Genomic DNA, 22042 nt, shown 5'->3' with positions numbered 1-22042 from the left:
AAATATGAAGACATTATGGAGTAGGCCAATGTACTGAAAAAAATTGCAAGACTTCGTTGCTTTCCAAATTTGAGAAGGCAAGTCCTACAGGCATTAAGAAAGTGCGTGATATGTCAAAAATCAAAACAGTCCAATGTGTCAAAATATACTGAGCTACACCCAATACTCACAAAAAAACCTCTAGATATCACATCCCTGGACACAGCTGGTCCATATCCAAGAAGTAAGGGAGGAGTAAAATACATAGTAGCAGTATACGACGTTTTCTTGAAACATATCAAAATTTATGCCATTAAAATTGCAACAGCCAAAAATATCAGAAAAAGAACTGAGGGAGATTATTTGAGAAGAGTAGGTAAACCAAAGGTACTACTAACTAATAATGCCTCACATTTCGTTGGGCAGAAGTGGAAACAATTTATGACCTCTCAGGGCATAAGGCACATATCAGTAAGCTTTTTTCACCCAGAAGCGTGCCCAGTTGAACGAATCTTTAAAGAATTTAACCAGTTTATTAGGTCACACATCCCTCACAAACATACCCAATGGTTAGAATACAAAACTCCTTTCATGCAAGTTGTCAATAACCTTCCACATTCTTCAACAGGTTTCATACCTAATGAATTGATGTTCCAGACAAAGCAAACAAATGAGTGGGGGTCGCCCATACCAAAGGTACACAATAGATAAATGACACCAAAAGACAAAATCAAAATAATCCATGATTACACTAGAAAACAGGTCTGAGTATAGAAAGAAAATTTATAACCAGAAACTGAAACGTGTTACACAATTTTTTGAACGGCAACGAGCCCTCTTACGGACGCACCATAAATTGACAAAATTTGGCAAACTGAATAAGAAGTGGTAATTACTCTATTCAGAACCATATGTAATTTCCAAAATACCATATCCCGGAATGTACAGATTAACCTAAAAACAAGAAGAGACAAGGGTCCCTACCCTCAGAAAGATATACAAGCCGTTATAGATTGACAAAACTTGGTAACAATTTTTTTATCGCAAGATAATTGTACATAGTGTACATAATTCTAAGTGTAATTTTTTCTTCTGGAGTGTATTTTAAGATAAAGTAATGTGTATAGGCATAAGTAATCCTTTTGGTTTGTACACATAGGCATAAAAATTAACAGAAATGATAAGTAACAGACCGCTTCATGTGAAGCAAAAGAACTTGCGCAAACAAAATTTGCTTATGGTTCAGTTGTCTCGCGCTCAACAATACCCGCTGATGTCAGTAGCAGGAGAGGAGACATTGAACTGTGAGCATGTGCGACAGACTGGCTGAAGACGCAGCCAAAATAGGAATGCAATATGTACTTAACCGATATACAAAGTAAATGGAAATACTACACAAATACATACACTGTCTACGAAACTAAAGAACCTATTGATATATGTACACACATATGTAATTAAATACTAAGCTGTATTTGCTAGGACCAGGGATTCCTCAAGACTCTTTCTACTTATAAAAAAGCAGACATACACAGTTTCTTTTTCTTCACTTAATGACATATATTTGAACATCAAACTTTTACAAATCTCAGTCTTCACATAAGCAAATACTATTCAGTAAGTCTCTTCGCATTTTCAAACCAAAGAAACAAAGTAGATTTAGATATAATGTAAGGTTGGCTTGATAATCAAAAGGAAGCATTATGAAATTTCTATACGAGATGTCTAAGGACTAACAATAAAATACCATGAGTGATGTCAATTTTCTTTTCAGAGTAAATGATCAAAAAGAGTAATAGAACAAACAAATGTCATTGAATTTAAACAAAATATGGAAATATCTGCAGACATATGCAATGACCAAATGCATCAGTGGCCATCAAGCAACAAAATGCAGTTAGTTTTAAGTTTTTTCTTTCAGAGACCAGTGCATCGTCACAGTGCAGAAGAAGAGAATTACATTGAGAGTAGCAGGTACCAAATGAAGAAACGGGCTGCACCTTGAGTAAACAATTTAGTTAAAAGGATATTTATGATAAAGGTCAAAAGGCATATGAGAAATGAAATATGCATCGTCACAGTGTGTCTATGTGACAATTATCACTACCTATTCGCTGCAGAGTACACGTAAACATTTAAGCATGAGATTTCACAAAAACCAATTAATATTTTGTCGTTGCACATGAAAGTTTGAATAATGACATTTCCAGGTATTTGAGAACGATAAGTATACGGTGGTTAAATCATTAGATTTCACACTAAGCTACACGGGATTTGAAGTAAATAGCACTAGTACATGAGGAAACAACATGACACTTTGTCAATGATTAATCAGCACACATTATTTCAATGAAGCAAAAGTTTCTTGGCAACCAGTCCATGATTGTACGAGTAACATTTCCACATAAAGCCTTGAACTAGTAGATCAGTATTTCCTTTCTTCCCTTCCAAACAAAGGAGGCAGCGCCAAGTGTAGTTAGGCCAGCAATGCGCGATGTTTTAGTCCTATTTCCAATGTTTTTTCCTCCCTCCCCTACCTAAGAAACAGATGAGCTCCCACAAGTGATAAAAGCCTATCTATAAAAGCAAAATTGTATAATATGTTTGTATTCTGTCATAACAATGTGATGTGAATGACGATAAGTAGAAGCTAACGAGTGAACTGTAGCAACATAACCCAGTTACTGAAAATATTTATGACATTTTAAAACTTAAGAAATTTATGTTCATAATATAACCAATGGATGGAATGTCAGCCATAGGTATAAGTTATCATGTAAAGTATATTGTTGTAACTCAGTACTTGTATGAATTTCTATTAGAAACCAAACTCTATATGAAGAAATGAACTTCAAAGACAAGCAATTTATACAGTGCTTTGGACGGCTATACGTGTCTTTCCACAAGAGTATGGTGAAGTGTGGTGACATGAACATGCATGTGCAATGAAATAACTTATGACTATTGAGGCTCACAATGCTTGATACATGGACAAGTGAACTATAGTTGTTCGAGCAGGTACTCACCTCGTCAATGGATGCTGTTGGTCAGGGCTCTCTCTGCTGAAAATGTGAGAACAATGGGTAGTAATGACACCCGGGCCATAAAAATTGATATCAGCTGCCACAGTGTTGGATTTTGAAACAATAAGCACACACTCACTGCACCCAGAATGAAGACAAATGCTACAGCAATTCTTCGACAAGTGGTACTCAAGTGAAAGTTAGACACTCAATGTGACATCAACACCAAAAAAAACAAGTGCACATATGCAACCGTAGCAAATAGCATGTTGACCGTTGGCAACTAGTTCTTGCTGCCAAATCAGCCAGCGTGAAACCCGGCAGTGAGAATGGAGCAAACTGGACCTTATTGTTAACACACTAAATTTAAATATGTAATGGACTCACATATTATGTATATAATAGTTTAATAGGATAAGCTGACATATACATTCCGCTAATTAAAAAAAAAGGCGACAATAAAGGACATTGATCCCTATCGGCAAATGTAAAAACAACTGTACGTCTCCATACTATGTCAACACACAGTGTGGGGGGAAATTGTGTAGGTACATGATGAAGGACCCACAGAATACAGTAAAGTTAATTTTTCTTTAAATAATTTGAAACATCGATTGATCATAAGCATTGGCCAAGACGTCAATTGTGAATGCACAGTGGGGCGCAGACAAATGAAGCACTTTCATTCAATTATTTGTATATGATTTCGTTTTTTAGACGGTCTCAGTCAGAAGCTCTGGTATGTAGAAGTTTTTGTTCTACTGTACTGCTTGGAGTATGATGGGCTATGAGTCTTTTGTATCATATGTGTTTCTGGATAAGAGAGGACTTAATAACAGTGTTAAGCATTTTTATTAAAGTGAAATAGGGCCAAGTCAAGGAAAATTCCTTCATAATTTGCATCATCTTGGGAGTCACTGGTGTTTCTTGGAGTCAGCTGCCTGCATCTACAATTGAAATGGAGGAAAAGAAGTCCACAGTCATATTTTCATAAAACTAACAGAAGGAGAAGCTTTCAGAAGACGAGAAATATAATTAATATACGTATAGGACTGGACACAGATAAAGAAATGATGCAAAGTAAAGTGAATGAATAATAGCACAATTTTGTACATGCAGAACATTTATAATAATGAAATTGTACTAATATTCTCTTTAGTGGCATGTAGTGCGGCAGTGGAATGTTGCATGTCACAGGGAACAACGATACTGGCTTCACCACCCAGGTCCTGAGAATGGTATAAACGTCTATAAGAAAAACCCTCCCTCTTATGGCATCCTAAACACTGACGAGACATATGCTAGCAACAGTCAGCGGCACACTGGGCTATATTGTTGAAAGGTTTGTGACATGCCAGGACATTAAGGATATAGATGCCAAAGAATTAGAACAGGAATGGCTTGTATCTTGTACTCTGACACTTAAGGCCACACAGTCGCCCAGTTTTACAAAGTTGTTTGCCTCGAAGTAGCCTACACAGAAGACTAGTGTTGGTACCCACACTCAGACAGCTGGGCAGGTGCAAGCCTGCAATGCCAGTCCAATAACCAAGCTGTCCTACAACTGGAGTACTGATGACTATGGAATCTAATGCCAAAAAGGAAAACAGATCCTCATGGCAGATGTCCTTCATTGCTACCTCTCCACCATGGAGGAACGGTAGGGGGAAAAGACAGAAAAAAACCTCACCATTAAGATGGGTTCCATACTTCAATGGAACTTGTATGGGTTCAGGACACATGTGGAAGAACTATGTCTATTAACTCAGTGTACACAAATGCATATAAGCCTTCAGGAAATCCACTGTAAATTGTCTGATGCCCCCTCAGAAAAACATATGACCTTAGTGGAGAGAGCGAAAAGGAGGAGTGTCTATTTTCGTAAACAAAATCTACCACTCCTCTCTTCTCTCCCTCACAACGAGCTTACAGTCGGTCATTGTAGCTAGATTATATTTGGTCAAAAAAAGTATGCCAGAGCAGAAGTGAGTTGCAACAGAGCCAGCTGCAGGCAGGCAAGAATGTTTGTTATACACTGTGAAACAAAACACAACCAACAGGTGTTGTGACACCGAGCCAGCTGGGTGCAATATAGCAACAGCTGACACTGCAATATGCCAGTGGAAGGGTGGTAGTCTTGGCACCATGGAACTGTTTAGAGTATGTGGCTTAAGCCCTAAATGAATGTAGTCTGGAGGGTATGAGTACTCAGTCATTTGTGTACTACTATAGTCTCATCTCAGTATCACAGCCTATACCATGAGCCTGTGACACTCGGAGCAACACCCCGGAATGCAGTACAGGGTCCACTTTCCAACCACGGTGTGGGGCGGCGGGTGGAAATAATTGTTAAATAATAAATGATGAATGTCTTTCCCAGCGATGCACCATATGTGGGGCGGCGTATGGAAATATTTGTTATTAAAATATTCCTATGATTTATTTAATGCTGTTGTTTGCTGTTCTCAAAACTGGCTCTCAAACTACAATATTGAAAACCAGAAAGTGATTAGCAAAATGTGAAGCCTGTAATTAGAATTCCTAGTGCCCACTTCAACCGAGAAATACACTTATAGCTACAGTTTATAGCTCTGAGGAATTAGGAGATTGTCTGGGATTCATAATCAAAAACAATTCTTTCAAAAATGTTCACTATATTCTGAAAGTCACAGACCAAAAAGAATCCACACAATCCAACTACCAGAGCAGTTCAGAGTCTAATGCGGTGATGCAACTATAACTGTACAAATTAAATGTTTAAGTGAATGATAATGTTTATCAAACGCCACGCTAAATAATGGTAGAATGCCTGTCCCGCAGCGGCACGTGAAAATACGACATACGCGAACTGAAGATAGATCATTAAAGTAATCCCAGAATTAACACTTCACTCGAAAATGATTTCATGGTTACGCGTATCCCGAGTAACTTATTACGGCATCCGAGGCTGTTTCTAGAAATGATAGCGATGCGACGCGACTCCCGGCACAGATGGTGCGCTGATCAGCGTCTGGAGAGAACTGGGGCCTTCTTTTCCTTCGTCGTCGTCGTCGTGCGTGACATCTCGTGCAATCACTGCACGTTTTGGGCAGGTTAAGCAGGGCCTGCTGTTCCTGCGTCAGAGATCGCAATTTGTCGTTGTGGTCCTCACGTTTTGTTCGTCTTCACGTCTTCACGCTTCGTAATTTTTCTTCTCTTGCTGCTTGGATTACTCCAGCAGCAGGTCTGGCCATCTGGTCGCTGGGCGCCAGTGGGGTTGGTTTCCCAGCCCCCTGACCAGCGGGTTTTCGGAGGTCCTCGTCAACTCATAAAATGGTGTAGCGAGCGCGCGGAAGCGGCGCTCCAACATCTGGACTCCAGCGGCGTCGTGCAGCCTGCGTGTGCCGTAGTCCCTCGGCAGGTGTAGAGCCAGCCGAAGGGCTTTATTCTGCACACGCTGCAGCGTCTGGATGTGCATTTCTGCCGCGTTTCCCCACACCACGGCCGCGTACTCTAGCACTGGCCTGATGAGTGCTAGGTACAGCGAGAGGCCGCAGTGGGGGGGCAGTGTCGTCGTTGGGTTGAGGAGCGGGTACAGCAGGCGCAACCTGCCGAGCGCTCGGCCCCTCAGCTCCCGGATGTGTGGACCCCACGTCAGGCGTCGATCGAGGGTGACGCCGAGGTATTTTCCTGTGCGCGACCACGGGATGGGGCCTCCCATGATCCGCACTTGCAGCAGCGCGTCGGGAATGCGGCGGCGCGTGAATATCACCGCCTGGCTTTTCCCGGCGTTGAACTTGAGCCGCCATTTGGTGGCCCAGGCTCCAATCTCGTTGCAGGAGAGCTGCAGCCGGCGGCGCATTAGCTGCGCGTCCTTGCTGCGAGTGTAGATGGCGGTGTCGTCCGCGTAGAGCGCCAGGTGCACCCTCGGCGTCGTCTTTGGCACGTCGGCGCTGTACAGAGAGTACAGCTGTGGGCCAAGCACGGACCCCTGCGGTACTCCTGCTCGGATGTGGCGCGCCGTTGACACGCCACCGTCAGCGCGCACATGGAAGGTGCGCCCGCGCAGGTACGACTGGAGAAGGCGGACGTGCGACACAGGAACCCCCTGTACCAGCAGCTTGTACAGGAGGCCGTCGTGCCACACGCTATCGAAGGCCCTAGAAACATCAAGGAAAACCACCCCGAGGTACTCGCGATGTTCCAGGGCCCCCATTGCCTGCTCCACCAGTCGTAGTAGCTGATGCTGCGTAGCATGACCGCGGCGGAATCCGAACTGCTCGTCAGGAAGCAGGCCTTCTTCACTGACGTGGCGCTGCAGTCGGATCGAGTAAATCCTCTCGAAGGTTTTCGAGAGGGAAGGCAGGAGGCTTATTGGGCGATAGCTTTGCGCCAGCCTAGGATCTTTGCCAGCCTTCGGGATGGCGACCACCTCTGCGTGTTTCCACGCAGCAGGGTAGACGCCAGTGCGAAGGATGGCGTTGAATATCGCTGTGACGACACGCACTGCTTCCGGCGGCAGCTTCTTCAGCAGTGCGTTACCCATCTTGTCACATCCCCCTGCCTTCCTGGGCTGCAGGAAGTTGAGGTGATGTTGGACCTCTTCTTCTGTTGTCTCTGTGAGGATGTCGTCCTCTTCCTGCTGGGTCAGGTACAGTGGGAGGCGCTCGTCCACCTCGCGGATCATGTCGTCATCGACGACGTCGTCCACCGGTGTAAAGTTTGCGCAGCATTCTTATATATAAAACAGCGGTGCGTACAGCTAAGGGAACACTGGATTAAATTCGCTGTCCCGACTAGCCGCTGTGCTAGTAATGCACCACTTTAAGTTATTAAATAAATCATTGCTTCCTTTGCTGATGGCCAATGAAGCTCTCAATTTAAATGTGCAATCAGCACACAGGTAAGTAATCATAACAAAAGTATGATATGGCTAAGTCCAATATTTTGGGCGAGAGAATTAATTTAATTACACTACACGCAGTAGACGAGCTCTGAACTTGCCCTTTAGAGATACGCTATCGCTATAGTTTTATAGTTGTTCTGTTGAAACTTTTCACATCTTTATGATTGTAGCGTATCTCCCTTCTGTTTATATTTAAACATCCTAGCTTTATTTATTCACCTACTTAATCTATCTTGCTTCCTTAATTTTTAAGACAAAAACCAGGAAATCATGTATTTCAACTAAAATTTTAATTTTTGGGATCCAGAACACTGTTTCTACTAAATTATTATGCAAAAGGAATCTAAATATAAATTTTTAAGTTTCTAGCTCTTTTCTGTTGCGCCAATAATTTTTACAGAAAAACGTCCAAATTTCAAAAATAGTTAAAGCTATTGCACTGATAGTCAAACCATACTGATTTAGTATTACTCCTGACATGCTAGCAACGTTTCAGGTTATTTACTTGATTTTTAAAGTATTGTGCAACATTTATGATGGATGGCACACAATGGAAAGACTGATGTAAATTTTAAACGGCGTGAGTAGGCTCCTTCCCTACAGCGGGACAGGGTAGCCTGCCCTGAGTCACAAAACCAGCCACAGAGCCGCCCGTTCACTGGAGGATGGTCATGGCAGCCTCCCCAGTATCGTCAGTCACTCTTTGTGCTGTCATCATGGCCGCAGCCGGAGATGTTATTGACAGCAGCATTCAAGTGATGCAAGGCTTGGCCCCACTCTTTGCACTGTCAACAACACTGGACATCTATTGTTTCATATGAGAGGCAACTGGATGCCTCCAACATACTGTTATTTATGTACTATGGTAGAGATCCGGAATAAAGAAGTTAATTAAAGAAATCTACTGCCATCTTGATGTCTCATTTCACTCTCCATGGCTGACAGTCTGTGGGTCATCTAACACTGGTGTCACATCATTGATGTAAACTTCTTAAAAGCAATGTCTGAATCTACAGTCAATGGTATGAGCGTCCAAAAATTTTGACTGTATGTTGGTCATGGAGAAAGGTTTGACAGTCGTGTATCTTGTAAAGTAGATTTTACTGTGAGTAGAGAACCCACAGTTTTGTCTAGTTTTAGAGGCAGTGGAAGTCATAATTGGTCAGTGCCTATTAAATGTGCTCAGTGTAACCTTGGGGGCCACTCAGCACCACGTGTGGAATCATTTAAAGTAAAATGTTATACATGTTATAGTTGGAGGCGTGTGGAGAGTCAATGCCAGGAATCGAGATGGCTCTTGGTTAGACGTGAGAATTAAGTTAATGTATTCTTTTTTCTTGTCTTGTTAGTTCTCACAATTAGGGTTGCCAAGGACAAAGCTTCGACAGAACCACAGACACAAGGTATTTCAGAGCCAGAAGCAGTACGCATATTGTTAGGAAAGATAGCACCGTTAACAGCCTCAGAATGTACAGGCCTTTGTGAGATACCTTGGAAATCTGGCTGAGATGGAAGGTTGGTCTGATAAGGCATTATTGAGTGTTGTAAAACTGGGACTAACAGGGGAAGCTAAAAGTTATGTAGGGTCTACAAAAGCTGTTAAGGTAGCCACAACATTCAAAGAACTTATAGAAGGGTTAATTCAGAGATATATGCAACAAAATAGTGTCAGACACTATAGTGAACGATTAGGGGTAAAAACTGAGAGAATGGAAACTGTGGTACAATTTGCAGATAGGAGAAGAAAAATTAATGATGGACCATGAATTATGACAGGATGCTGTAGTCAATTAAATTACTGTGCAAGAGCAGGGTGTATAAGCAGAAAAGAAAATAAATAAACAAATAAATTCCCAGATTTCCCACTTAAAAATGCACTTTTTTCCACATGGAAATACACTTCTTCCAAGGTGAAAAATACCCTTTTTCCACGATAAGTGACAGTATACTTTCATTGGAGCTGTAAAAATATGAATCCTTTGGATGTTAATGGTTTTATACACCAGTGTGGAACTTGAGACAACGAAAAAACTCGGCAAAAAAAAGTTTTGGGAAGATTTGTAATGTGCAGCAACATTTATGCTGCATATATTCATATTACGATATGCTGCACATTTTTTTATTCGTATTAAGAAAGTATAGATTTGAAACAGCATGTTAGTTTCTGAAGCATTGAAATCGAGACTGAAAAGTGCTTTTGTAAGCAAGTCATAGCTCATGTCACATGATCTCACCAGCCAATGACAGCAGATATTCTGAGCATAGGACACAAAACTTAAGTCAGCCAAAAGCAATTTCACTGTTCGGTAGTGTAAACACAGAAGTAGGAAAAGTTAATGGTTAAAATTAATGTGCAAAGTGTAGCAACAAGAAAAGTTAAACTTTCAGGTTAATATTGGATATGAGGATTAATAAACTACAAGAAAAGCTAAACTTTCACATATAAATATTGGTCTTTTTTGCATGTGTTTCACTTTAAGATACATCACACAAATACGCCAGTAAAATTTTAAATAATGATATTAATGTCCAGTCTTCTGGGCTCGAGATTCTTGTAAGTGACTAGTCCTCAATGTGTTAAGTTTCAAATGAGAGTAAAGCGCTATGTGATTTAAGAAATTCATTGCACATTCACACATGTAACATAATTCATCTTGCATAAAAGAAAATTTACTTTGAAACTAACACTTTTCAAAGCACCATTCACAATATTTTCCAGCGCACTGTTACTAACAGCTTCGTTTTAGAAGTTGGCAGAGAGCGCCAGAAAGCAGGCATTACTGTGCGTTGGTAGCTGCAATAATGCTGAAAGCCCATATATTTGTACATATACAGTATTAAAAGATCTTGCATGACTTCATAACAGAAATAGGATACTCCAAGAGCACCAGAATTTCGAACACCGTACTAAAATGCATAATTCAGCTTAAAGTGGACATTCATGTGTTCTGAATCACAATGAAGTAGGCCCCAACCTGGTGTTAAGATTTCAGTGCGGTTTTCGAGATGCAAATTTTCTTGGAGTACTAAAGTGCGCGTCATTTATGTTGGCGGCTGAGTTTAGATTCGTTCTGCGCATCTGACGTCAAAAAATACAGTCAGCCAATGAACAGAGAAAGATGTTGCCAGATCTTGACTGCAGAGCAGAGCACGGACGAGTGTCTTCAGTTTTAGAAACGTTCAGTCATAAATAAAGTAATAGAACAAAAGCAACGTCTCGATAACAAACTTTTTTTATAGAAAGTTTGGAAAAACCATTCTTTATACCAATTGCTTCATTTTCTATTAATTAATTAAACCAAACACGCAATAAGACTCCTAATTCAGGCGATAGCAAGGAAAGGTGTTTGTATCAATTTCACGAAGCGCGTTTTCGCTATAAAGAACAGCGATAATTGTTCATTTCCTATTGTACTTCGACGAAGTGCCAGTAATTCATAGGCATACCAACAGTGTTTGTCAGAATTTTGCATGACCCATTAAAAGTCCTTGTGGAGGGGCCTTGTAGGATGAGCTGCACTACCATAACGGTTAAGGTGATGTGTTAGTAAGCAAAAGGTAAAGAGTTCAAACCTTGTGCGATGCTAAATATTTTCTTTATTTAAAAACAATATCAAAGAGTCTTACTTCACGAATTTTATTCGTTTGAATGCAATTTTTTGAAATTTCTAGTGCTTTGTCTCTTCATTAACCCTTTCGCTGCTACATTCACGTGCTTCCCGCATTCCGCGCTGTCCGCGATTTGGTCATCACTGCACTGCTCGCCTGTGCAGACACATGGTGTTCCCACTGCTTTCACACACTTATCATTCGATTTCACAAAAACTATTTGGCCCAAAAATTTGATTTTTACACATCTTCTTGACTGATACCTTCCACCCATAAATGACTTAATTTTGTTTCGATGTTCAACCCAGTTATTGTGCACCATTAAATGCAGTAAACCATTGCACGAAATTTTGAAGAGTTTGCAGAGGTAAAAGTCCATAGCGTATACTTTCTGTATGGTCGATTTTAGTTGCCACAATGTTGAGAATGAAATGTGGACAAGGTACCTAAATTTCATGTAAAATTTACTGTATAACAATACCTCATTTAATTTAAGTACTACATAGGTGTCATATGTAATATTGAGAAATATTCCGCCTTTCGCAACTGTAATAAAAGTTTTATTTACACCGGGCGCGTTTGGCTTTATTTTAAAGCACTTCAATCAGTCAAAGGAAGTGGGGGGAAGGTATCAGTCAAGAAGATGTGTAAAAATCTAATTTTTGGGCCAAATAGTTTTTGTGGAATTGAATGATAAGTGTGTCAAGGCAAGCGGAACACCATGTGTCAGCACAGGCGAGAATTGCAGTGACAAAATCGTGCACAGTGAGGAATTCGGGGATCATGTCTCTATAGCAGCGAAAGAGTTAATGCGGTCGTGGTGGCTTTACTTCATAAACTGCGCGCTCCCCCCTAAACATCAGTTTGCGAACTATACTATACTATGGCGCTGCTTCTCTTGGCGCGTGCGTCGCGTGCAACTGGCAACGCAGCAATCTCCCGCGTCTGGGCGGGCATGCACGAGCCGCCAAGATAAAAGAATTCAACTATAGTACTGTATTATCTCATGTTTGGTTGTTTATTATGGCATAATGCCATACATGCCAGAAGGTGAAAATGTGCACCTGAAATTCAGTGAACAGTTGAAACTGGCCAGTAGTGCAGAATGAAACACATCATTTCTAATAAACTGACTGCCTCTGGGGAAAAGATAAATGAAAGCTACATTTATTTAGCAAAACCAACAAAAATAACTTCATTGTTCTGCAAGGCGATTGACTGCCAAAACTGTGGAAATAAAACGAGATAAAAAAACTGAAACTAACAACATATGTTAGCCTACTGTAATTATGTGAATGTATTTTAATTCACTTGATAGCTTCCGACACAGAAATCTATTTTGTTTTAATTTGATGTGAGAAATGTAAATAATGAGGAAACAGCAAATTCACAAAAAGTTAACACGGCTTACCTGGAGACTAACTCCCTCCCCACTGTAACCCAAACTGGTATGCGCATGCAGCAATCTGGCAGCTTGGGCACGCCAGAAAAATTTTTCCAGGTAACATCTGGCTGTTGGCTGTTTGTTGCTATTGTTGATACAGCTAACAGCCACACTTCAAGGTACTGCCCATAGGAAACTCAACTACAGATGCACATGAGCCTCTGGGCAACTACTGAAATGAACTTCATGTAAACAGTTATGACGTCACACTCATTGGCAGCAGTTTACTGTTATAAAGTATTCCATAGTCTTTGTCCTAAAGCCTTTGACACATTTTGCTGTTTATCATTTCTTACCAGTCAAAATTAAAAATCTTAAACTGAAGTCTAAAACAATGAAAAATTCCCAGAATTCTAAAAAATCCCCGTGTTTTTCCCAGTTTTCTCTTGGATGAAAAGATTCCCGGCTTTTTCCTGGATGTCTCAGAGCATATACACCCTGAAGAAGCTGAGCAGCAGGTGCTCAATGTTCTTTCAGGAGGGACGCAGTCCAGGCGAGTAAGGATAGTGGATCCGATGGATTTGCACATAGCAGTGCAGTTAGCTGTAGTGTGTGGGGAGATCAATCTGTTGTCTGGAATGCAGGGTAAATGGACAATGTTTGCAGCTAATACAAAGTGTTTCAGGTGTGTACTGACAGGGCACATAAAGAGACAAGTGTTGCCAGCCTCAGGGTGATTTGAATAAAGTAACAGGAGGTAATAATTCTTGAAGAAGAGGACCAAGGAAAGATAAAGTGTTAAATACCAGCGGGAACCATAGGTCCACCTGCAATCAGTCACAGTAAGAGTGGATGCTATGAAATCATATGCAGAGGTGAACTGTGCGATAAGAGGGCTAATAGGAAAAAAGGGCTGTAGGATATTATTGGACACAGGGGTGCATGTGTTGGCCTCTAGTAGTGATCTGGTGAAATGTAAGCAATGGGACTCGCTAAGGTACAGACTGAATACAGAGGGAGGATAAGATGTCCCACCATTAGGATCAGTAGACACAGACTTTCACCTAATCTGAGCTTGTGCTCCATCTCCATATGACTCCATCAGGACATTGAACCCTTTCCTCACTTCTTTCTGTTGGTTTAACATTATAAATGATTTGTTTCTTTTTTGTCTCTTCTATTCACTGTAGCACTCAATTATAAATAACTAAAAGCAGAAATAATTTGAGTATACTCTTTTTCCAACAGACAGATTTGCAATAAAGATTTTGTCTTCTTTCAGTATTTATCAAGTTTATTCCAAAGTCCATTGTCCATTTCTACACTCAAGAAGTGACAATCTTCATAAAATTGCTTTTCAATGACTTACATGATTTTTCCCATAGTTATAATAACATAAAAAACTGACACTATACTCTTTACAAAACAAGAACAAAAAAATATAATTTCTAATGCTGAGCTATATTTTGCTGTTTTACAAAAGTTAATGATTGATTACTTTCTACATAAAAGAATTAGACAAATCAGTCTTTGCTGCTGAATATAATACAGTGATGTGTAATCTAACTTAAAACTAAAACAATTATGACATCTACTTGTGGCTCATTGGCTAATTGGTAAATGTTACACCACAAATCTAGATGATTGGGGCGAAATCCTCATTCACTCTTAGGTGTTTTCTGGCTACCATTGCTTCTGTAACCTCTGGTGATGGAACAGCATCTTTAAGTACTCCATCAAGCCACTTAGTTGTCACAGTAAATTGATTGTCCATTTTCTTCTTTAGTTCATACAAGTTTAAGATGGCTATGTTACCTTCAAGTTGATGAGAAATGAAGATGAAAAATACTGTTTTCAACTACCTATACCAATTAAGTCTCTCTCTCTCTCTCTCTCTCTCTCACACACACACACACATACACACACACACACACATACACACACACCATGGGTGTAACTACAGTTGTGGGGATCCTGGAACAAGTATCTAAGTGGGGCTCCCTGCTTCCTCCATCAGATCTGCTCTCTTCCACCTTCTATACTCACTAAAATGTCCACAGTTCATCTCATATTCTTTTACTGTATAACTATAATGGGTATTTCTGGATGGAAAAATATGTAAAATAAGGGAAAGGCAACCACTTACTTGCAGTGGACAGGCTTGTGGTGCACAGAAACATGTAATACACAGCCCAGTCACATTAATGTAACCGATTGCTCGTTCAACGTCAATGTGCAGTAGCCACTCACAGACGGCAGGTGGCAGCACTAGCAGTGAAGGATATACAGATCATGTCACAGGAGACATGGAAAACAGTGCAGTCATTGTCGTAATGTGAAAGTGGAGCAATGTATCTGACACTGGAAAGGGCAAGATCATTGACTTTTGGGCCAAGAGTGGAAGTATTTTAAAAATGACTGTGCCTGTAAACTGATCATGTGCCACCATGGTTAAAGTATACCATGCATGGCAGAAAGGTGCTATCCACAACTGGCGCCAAGGCAACTGTGGTGCACAATGGGCGGTAGTCGGCAGGGGCGAACGACTGCTGCGGAGATGTGTACAGGTGAACTGACGTAAGTGTATTGGTCTCCGCAGCAGGTGTCTGGTCCATGAACACAAGCTAAGTGCTATTCATTGGCAACGAAGGCTGGAATTTGGACGCCAATACTGTAACTGAACATCCACTGAGTGGCGACAGGTGGCCTATCCAGATGAATCGTGTTTTACTCTCCATCGGATAGATGGCCGTTGGCATGTGCAGCGTTAATACTTCTGAAACCAAACAGGTCTTTTCCTTTAAATAACACTTTGATTATCTTTATTACATGGGAGAATGAAGGAAAGAACATATATTGATGTACGTCATTATTTCTATTTTTCCAGTTTTCCTTTGCATTTTAATTTATTCCATTTGTTTTCTTGTTCTTTCTTGTGGGTGCAAGAGGGTCCCTTGTTCTTGCAGTCCTCAGGACATTTCCTATATTTGCCCCACCCTAGTTACTCCCCTGACAAAAACGCGCACGGCAACGCGCACACGCGCATGCACGCGCACACACACACACACACACACACACACACACACACACACACACACACACACACACACACTGTGTTTCAGAGGGTATTGGAAATTTTTGTACTGCAGCAAGGTCAGGCAGACTTATTTCATCAGTCATCTAACATCTAATAATCATTTAACAGTCAATATTCATACTGGAAATTTTTGTACTGCAGAAAGGTCAGACAGATTTCCTTCAATCCATCATGTAACAATCATTTACCAATCAAGGTTCATGCTTGCCTTACTCCACTTATACACTCCACCTCTCTTCTTGAACATTTTTTCATCAAAACCTGAGAAGTTAAGTGCATCCTTTACACCAATGTCCAAAATGGAAGGTGATGGCTTTTTGTCTCCTCTTGTGCAATCTAGGAACCTCATCTAAGAAAAAAAGAAATTATAATTTATAAATAATTGTGATTAACTAAGTTACCATAATTTTACAATAACACACATTACATACAAATACTAAAACCATATTAATAATAAATTTTGGAATTGAGATGTAATTAGAATATTATTTGAAAATATTGTTACAAAATGTAACACAGTATAATTTGACATAAAGACTGTAATGCATTCTGAAATACTATTATGATGAGAGACTCTGCAAAACATTGTAATTCATGATATGTGTAACTTTTGCAAATTTTAATTTTTAATTATAATTTTGTCAAAAAAGCCATTTCAATAATGCAAAATATATTTTAATTATTGTAATGATATTTAAGATGATGTGGCAGTGACCTAGTGATGTAGTTCTACAACATTTTTATGGAGTGTTCTGTACCAGGCAGCATAATGTTTGTAAAATATAATGTAAATTATTCAGGTTTGCCAGTATATTGAAAAGTTAAAAAACGAAATTTATGTGCTATTGCGAAAGAGTCAGAAATAATGGGTGGAATATTGTCATATACGACTCGGCCAACTGCTGCTCCCACTCAAAACTGCTATGTTGACTCATGCAGCCACTAGCATGACAGTACTCCTCCACAATCTTCCTGTGTCCAAGAACAGAAGGACCATGACAATGAAAGTAAAACAAAATCTTTCTTTAAAAAAATTGTGTGTCTTTAAGGTAATAACAATAACAAGACAGGTTGTGGAGAACAACTCCGGATGCCACCACTGTGACTCCAGATTCTTGAATCGCTGACATGTGACAGTGGCGCCACTCATAGGAGGTGCAGGTAGTGAGGGCCCATTTGCATCTACCATGTCATGTGGCCGCAAATAGTTCATGATCAGTTCATCTGCCAATTTAGTACTTAAGCCATCACCTGGATCATCTCTGGCTGCCTCCTGGAGTTCGGTATCTCAGCTCATTACTGTGATTGTGTTTAGAGACTGTCATCTCACTGAGTGGTTCTTAAGATTTTGACACTTATCAGATTGTTTGTGATGTAGCGATTCTAAGCAAACAGTTATAAACTTTTACTTCAACTATCAGAAGAATTTAGTTTGACACAGAATTCAATTGATAAAACTATTTTTGTTTCTTGTGAATTTATGCTCCAACATGGAGAAGAGTGATTGTATATTATCATGAATATACCAGTTGTTCATTATGTTCCGGGGTGTTAGTTTTGCCATTCTGAACCTGGCACAGACCACTTTAACTGGTGACAAGGATTTTTGAGAATTTGATCTGTACTCTTGTACTGTGCCCCCAATAGAAGGTGCTTTGATATGTTTTTCCCAATTAGACAGTGCTTTTACATGTTTTTTCCACATACATGGGGTGCATATGTCAGGAGTTCATTTCAGTATGTCCATAGCCATTACAGACATGACCGCAAAAATGCAACAGGTGCAGGAACTAATGATGAAGAAGACTGCAGCCATAAGCATGTCACCTGAGGTGCCAACAAATTGTCTCACATTTATCCCATGGTTATGAGCTTCCGAGCTTCACCACCACTGTTCCTGATGTTTAATGGGAAGACGGAACCATGGGCAACCTATGTTAGATACTTAGAACTACATTTCATTGCCCACACAACCTTAGATGTTACACAGCAGTGTGCTTTTTTGTTGTTCTACTGAGGGGCTGATGTCTATCACCACCTGCATTCTCCACATGATTTAAATTATGAATATTTGAAAATGTGTTTGTTGGACTATTTTGGTTCAAAAGTTTATGTGCCAGCCACCAGGCACAGATTTTTTAGTTGTCTTAATCGAAACAGACATTCCTACTGGGTGTGGATAGCACAATTGCAAGGGCTTTCCAGAAATTGCCAATTTCAGTGTTCCAGTATCAAGTGCAAATAGTGATATGCTGAATCATTAGTTAATGGCATGATCCTTGTTCATTCTCCACATGAAGGGCTCCTGGAATGACCTGATTAGACTGAATGAATCATTGTTAGCTACATACCCCCCCCCCCCCCTCTTCCAGGATTTTGAGCAGTAAGTGAAGTCCTCAGTGATCCTACAACAACCACCATAGGCATTTGCCACCTGCCACCTGCCCAACATACAAAGGCTTGACCTTTACCACCAGACAATTCTCCCCCAAATGGGAAATCATTGGAAAACATCACAATCTTTTGTCACCCTCATGAAGTGTTTATTTTATCAGTGCATCATTGCCAGCAATGCTATTTTCACCAGGCAAAGTTCAAAACCTATGGTAAAACTGGACACAAGGCAGAGGTTTGCCAGTCCTTGCTAAAAATAAATGTGAATACTCATAAGGACACACTGGACACTGACGAGGTGGGCTATGTATGTAGCTTGCATGTCCTCTACATCCAGGCTGTGCTGCCCATCTCTGATAGGGTACTGATGTTAGAGATGGTCATCAACCATCCCTGTTTTCTTTCAAATAGATACTGGTTCCCCCACTGCTATCATTAACTGAGACTCAAATAGGCACCTTTGTAACCACTAGAAGATACACAATTGGAGTGAAGGGCCAGTTCAGTGTCCACATTCAGTATCAACAAGCATACCTATCAGCCAGCATCCTAGTTGTCGATATGATAGGGGCCACTCAAACCTTGGGCTTAGATCACTTTAATGTTCTAGGTTTGAAAGTCCATGACTCACTTAACTGCATCCAACCATTCATACATAGCATCTACCTTCAAGTCCATTTTACAATGTATGTCTCAGAGTTTTTTTACAGTCCTTGGTGATACATAAGTTTCTCAAGTCACAGAATGCACCTTTTGCATTTTGGGACAAGCTTTGCCTTGAGTTGCAAAGACTGCAGTAGGAAGGAATCCTGGTCCAAGTAGCCAATGGCCAGTGGGCAACTCCTATTGTGACAGTCAAAAAATCAAATGGATTTTTCAGAATTTTTGTGTATTTTAAGTCTACTGTCAATGCATAGTTTCTCATCAACATCATTCCTATTCTGAAGGTTAAAGAGATCATGGAAAAACCTGCAAGTGACCTGCTGTTTGCAAAAATCTACCTTAGGGACACCTATCCACAACTATCATGGATAAAGCCTCAAAGTGTATCTTCATCATTACGATACCTTTTTGCCTTTTTCAATATAACTGTCTGCCCTTTGCATTGCCAGTGCATCAGGCATATTTCAAAGCTATCCAGAACCCTAATACAGGGAATTCCAGGCACAGCCAATTATCTGGACAGTATCTTCTTCACTGGCCAAAATGTGAAAGATCTTGCAACAAATTTGAAAGCCTTATTCAATGTGCTAAAACAAGTTAACTTGAATTTTTTCATAGTACAAGTTGAATAACTGGTACATGTTTCAAGCACTTCAAGGATGCACCTCACTCTTCACCATGGAGAGACCAAGCAAAAACTGTCAGCTCCAAGGGATACCAAAATCAGTGTTAGGTCAACTGAACTACTACCAAAAATTCATAATTCAAGCAGCAACCATCACTTAACTGCTTCATCAGTTTCTTTGCAAAAATGTTAAATGTTGTAGGTAACCCACTTATGAAAAGTCTTTTTGGGACTTAAAACAAAACATTACTCCAGCTGATGTGCCTCAAGGCTTGTGACTCTAAGCAGCTGGTAATTGTTATGGCCGATACATCTGACTATGGCCTTGGGGCATTTCTTTCTCACAAAATCAATAGTGTGGAGCATCCAACTGCTTTTGTTTCAAAAATTCTGATGCTGGGACAGCACAGTTATGGTCAAATAGAAAAAAGAGCCCCTGGTCATGATCTTTGTGCTTAAAACGGTTCATGATTACTGCTACTATCTCCAACTAGCTGAATATCAGTGTACATTTTAGAACCCAGGAGTGAAACACCTTAAACAGCAAGATGGAAGGGTTGCCGGCAGAAGAGAACATGACACACAGTCATTGGCGAGCTACACACCACTGACTGACAAGTGAAAAGGACACAGACAATGACAAGATCAAAGCAACCTAGTTAAACAACATGACAAGTGGAAAGGACACAGACAAGGACAAGATCAAAGCAACCTAGTTAAACAACAAAGTGCAAAGTGGAAACTTTTGCCTGAATGACATCAACAGGTCAAGAGCAAAGAGAGAGACAGTCCAAGTCACAATAAGAAATGAAGACCAAGTTCCAAGTGAGGTTGTTATCTAATGGTCTGCAGTTCAGTGAAGATAGTAACCGACAATATTAGCCATGACTGCAGACTGGGTGGCCATATTTATATTGGCCATGAGGAACACTGCTGGTAAGAATATTCATGTGGCGAGACAAATGTCGCACTCATGCTGAGAGCACAGTGCTGAAGTGAGATTGTGTCCTAACAGCCATTTTGGCCCATTACCTCCAGTGGTGGTTCAGCTTCCATAGACCTGTATACCAGAACTATGAGTGTGGGCTGTAAGCCCCTTCTGCCATTGTTTAACACCCATGCTAACATACCCATCAGGACTGCCCGGTACCTGCAATGGTGGGCACTGTTCATTTCGAGGTATCACTACAACATCCATTACCATTCCATAGTGCAGCATGCAACGGGGACACATTGTCCCGTATCTCTGCTGGGCAGGACCCTGACTTTGATCCTGCACCAGAGGTCAGCTTTCATAGAGACACAGAGGGAAAGGTAGCTGTCACGTATTTCCCATCAAATGCTATGACTGTCACGCGGAGGTCACTGGAGGATCTGGTGCTTCATGCCACCATCCTGTTTGTGCAATATGGTTGGCCAGCAGATCACAACCTTATCAAGGACCCCAAGATCTAGGATTATTTGCATTGTCAGCATGTATTATCGATACTCAACAGTGCCCTATTACTGCATCGAGACAATGGACACATCAGAGTTATCATCTCGAATACACTCCAACAATATGTATGGTCATTGCTCCACCAAGGTCATTGGGAGATGGTCATCACCTGTAATCAGCTTCCTCAGCAAAAAGCAAACAAGCTTTATCACGCATTTTTTCCACTTGTGGATTACCAGGAACTGTTGTATCAGATAAGAAACCTCAATTCATATAATCAGAATTTCGCCACATTTATGAAGAAAACAACATCATTTTGGTCAATATGACATTGCTCCATCTAGCTTCCAGTGGCCTGGTGGAAAGACACCTTTAAAACACAGGTGAAGTTTCACCAGCATCATAGTCTTGAAGAAGCACTTATCTTGTTTTACCACGCCACATCACAGGACCAGTCAACCCCAGCAAAAAAACTTGGCCTAATGCAATGGTCAAAATTATTCATAGTGGATCTCACCACTCAAAACATCCCAACCCCAGTGTCCTCACCACCTCCACTATACCCTTCAGGATGATATATGGGCACTGGTGTTCTCCAGGGGCTACCACCATTGGGTGCTGATTCGCATCACATGCTTCCTAGGCAGGGCAATGGTTGAGATCCAACTGACAGATCACACATGCTGCCACAAGCACCTCAATCACGTACACCCTTGAAAGGACCTGGCTGAAGATTTCTTCTCAACTTCTGTTCCAGATCTGGTCCACACAGCACTCACAAGCAACAACCACAGCTTCTGGCTTCCCCAATGTCAGGTCCTGATGGCCATGTAACCCATGGACAGCAGTCTCTCAGCTGGCACCCCTTCAACAATTGATGCCTGCATTCCCATGGGCATCAACAGGAATCCACTGCCATGGACACTGATAGAAGTCCATCGGTTT

The 22042-nt window shown here is 40.8% G+C and overlaps 1 protein-coding gene and 1 long non-coding RNA gene across 3 annotated transcripts in view; one reads left to right on the top strand and one right to left on the bottom strand.

Annotated features, from left to right (window-relative positions):
* The window catches only part of LOC126354964 (uncharacterized), a 110970-nt gene that overhangs the window by 7368 nt on the left and 81560 nt on the right, over positions 1 to 22042 (top strand). The window lies entirely within an intron of this gene.
* LOC126354959 (radical S-adenosyl methionine domain-containing protein 2-like) overlaps positions 14147 to 22042 on the bottom strand; it is a 52934-nt gene continuing 45038 nt past the window's right edge. Inside the window, exon 6 of the mRNA XM_050005041.1 lies at positions 14147 to 16326. Coding sequence (XP_049860998.1) covers positions 16162 to 16326 — 165 coding nt within the window. The 3' untranslated portion in view covers positions 14147 to 16161. The remainder of the gene's footprint in view (positions 16327 to 22042) is intronic.

Source organism: Schistocerca gregaria, chromosome 3 (genome assembly GCF_023897955.1).
Source record: "Schistocerca gregaria isolate iqSchGreg1 chromosome 3, iqSchGreg1.2, whole genome shotgun sequence".
Taxonomy (NCBI): Eukaryota; Metazoa; Arthropoda; class Insecta; order Orthoptera; family Acrididae; genus Schistocerca; species Schistocerca gregaria.
The sequence above is the reverse complement of the archived record's forward strand: the minus strand, read 5'-3'. Positions and strand labels throughout refer to the sequence as shown.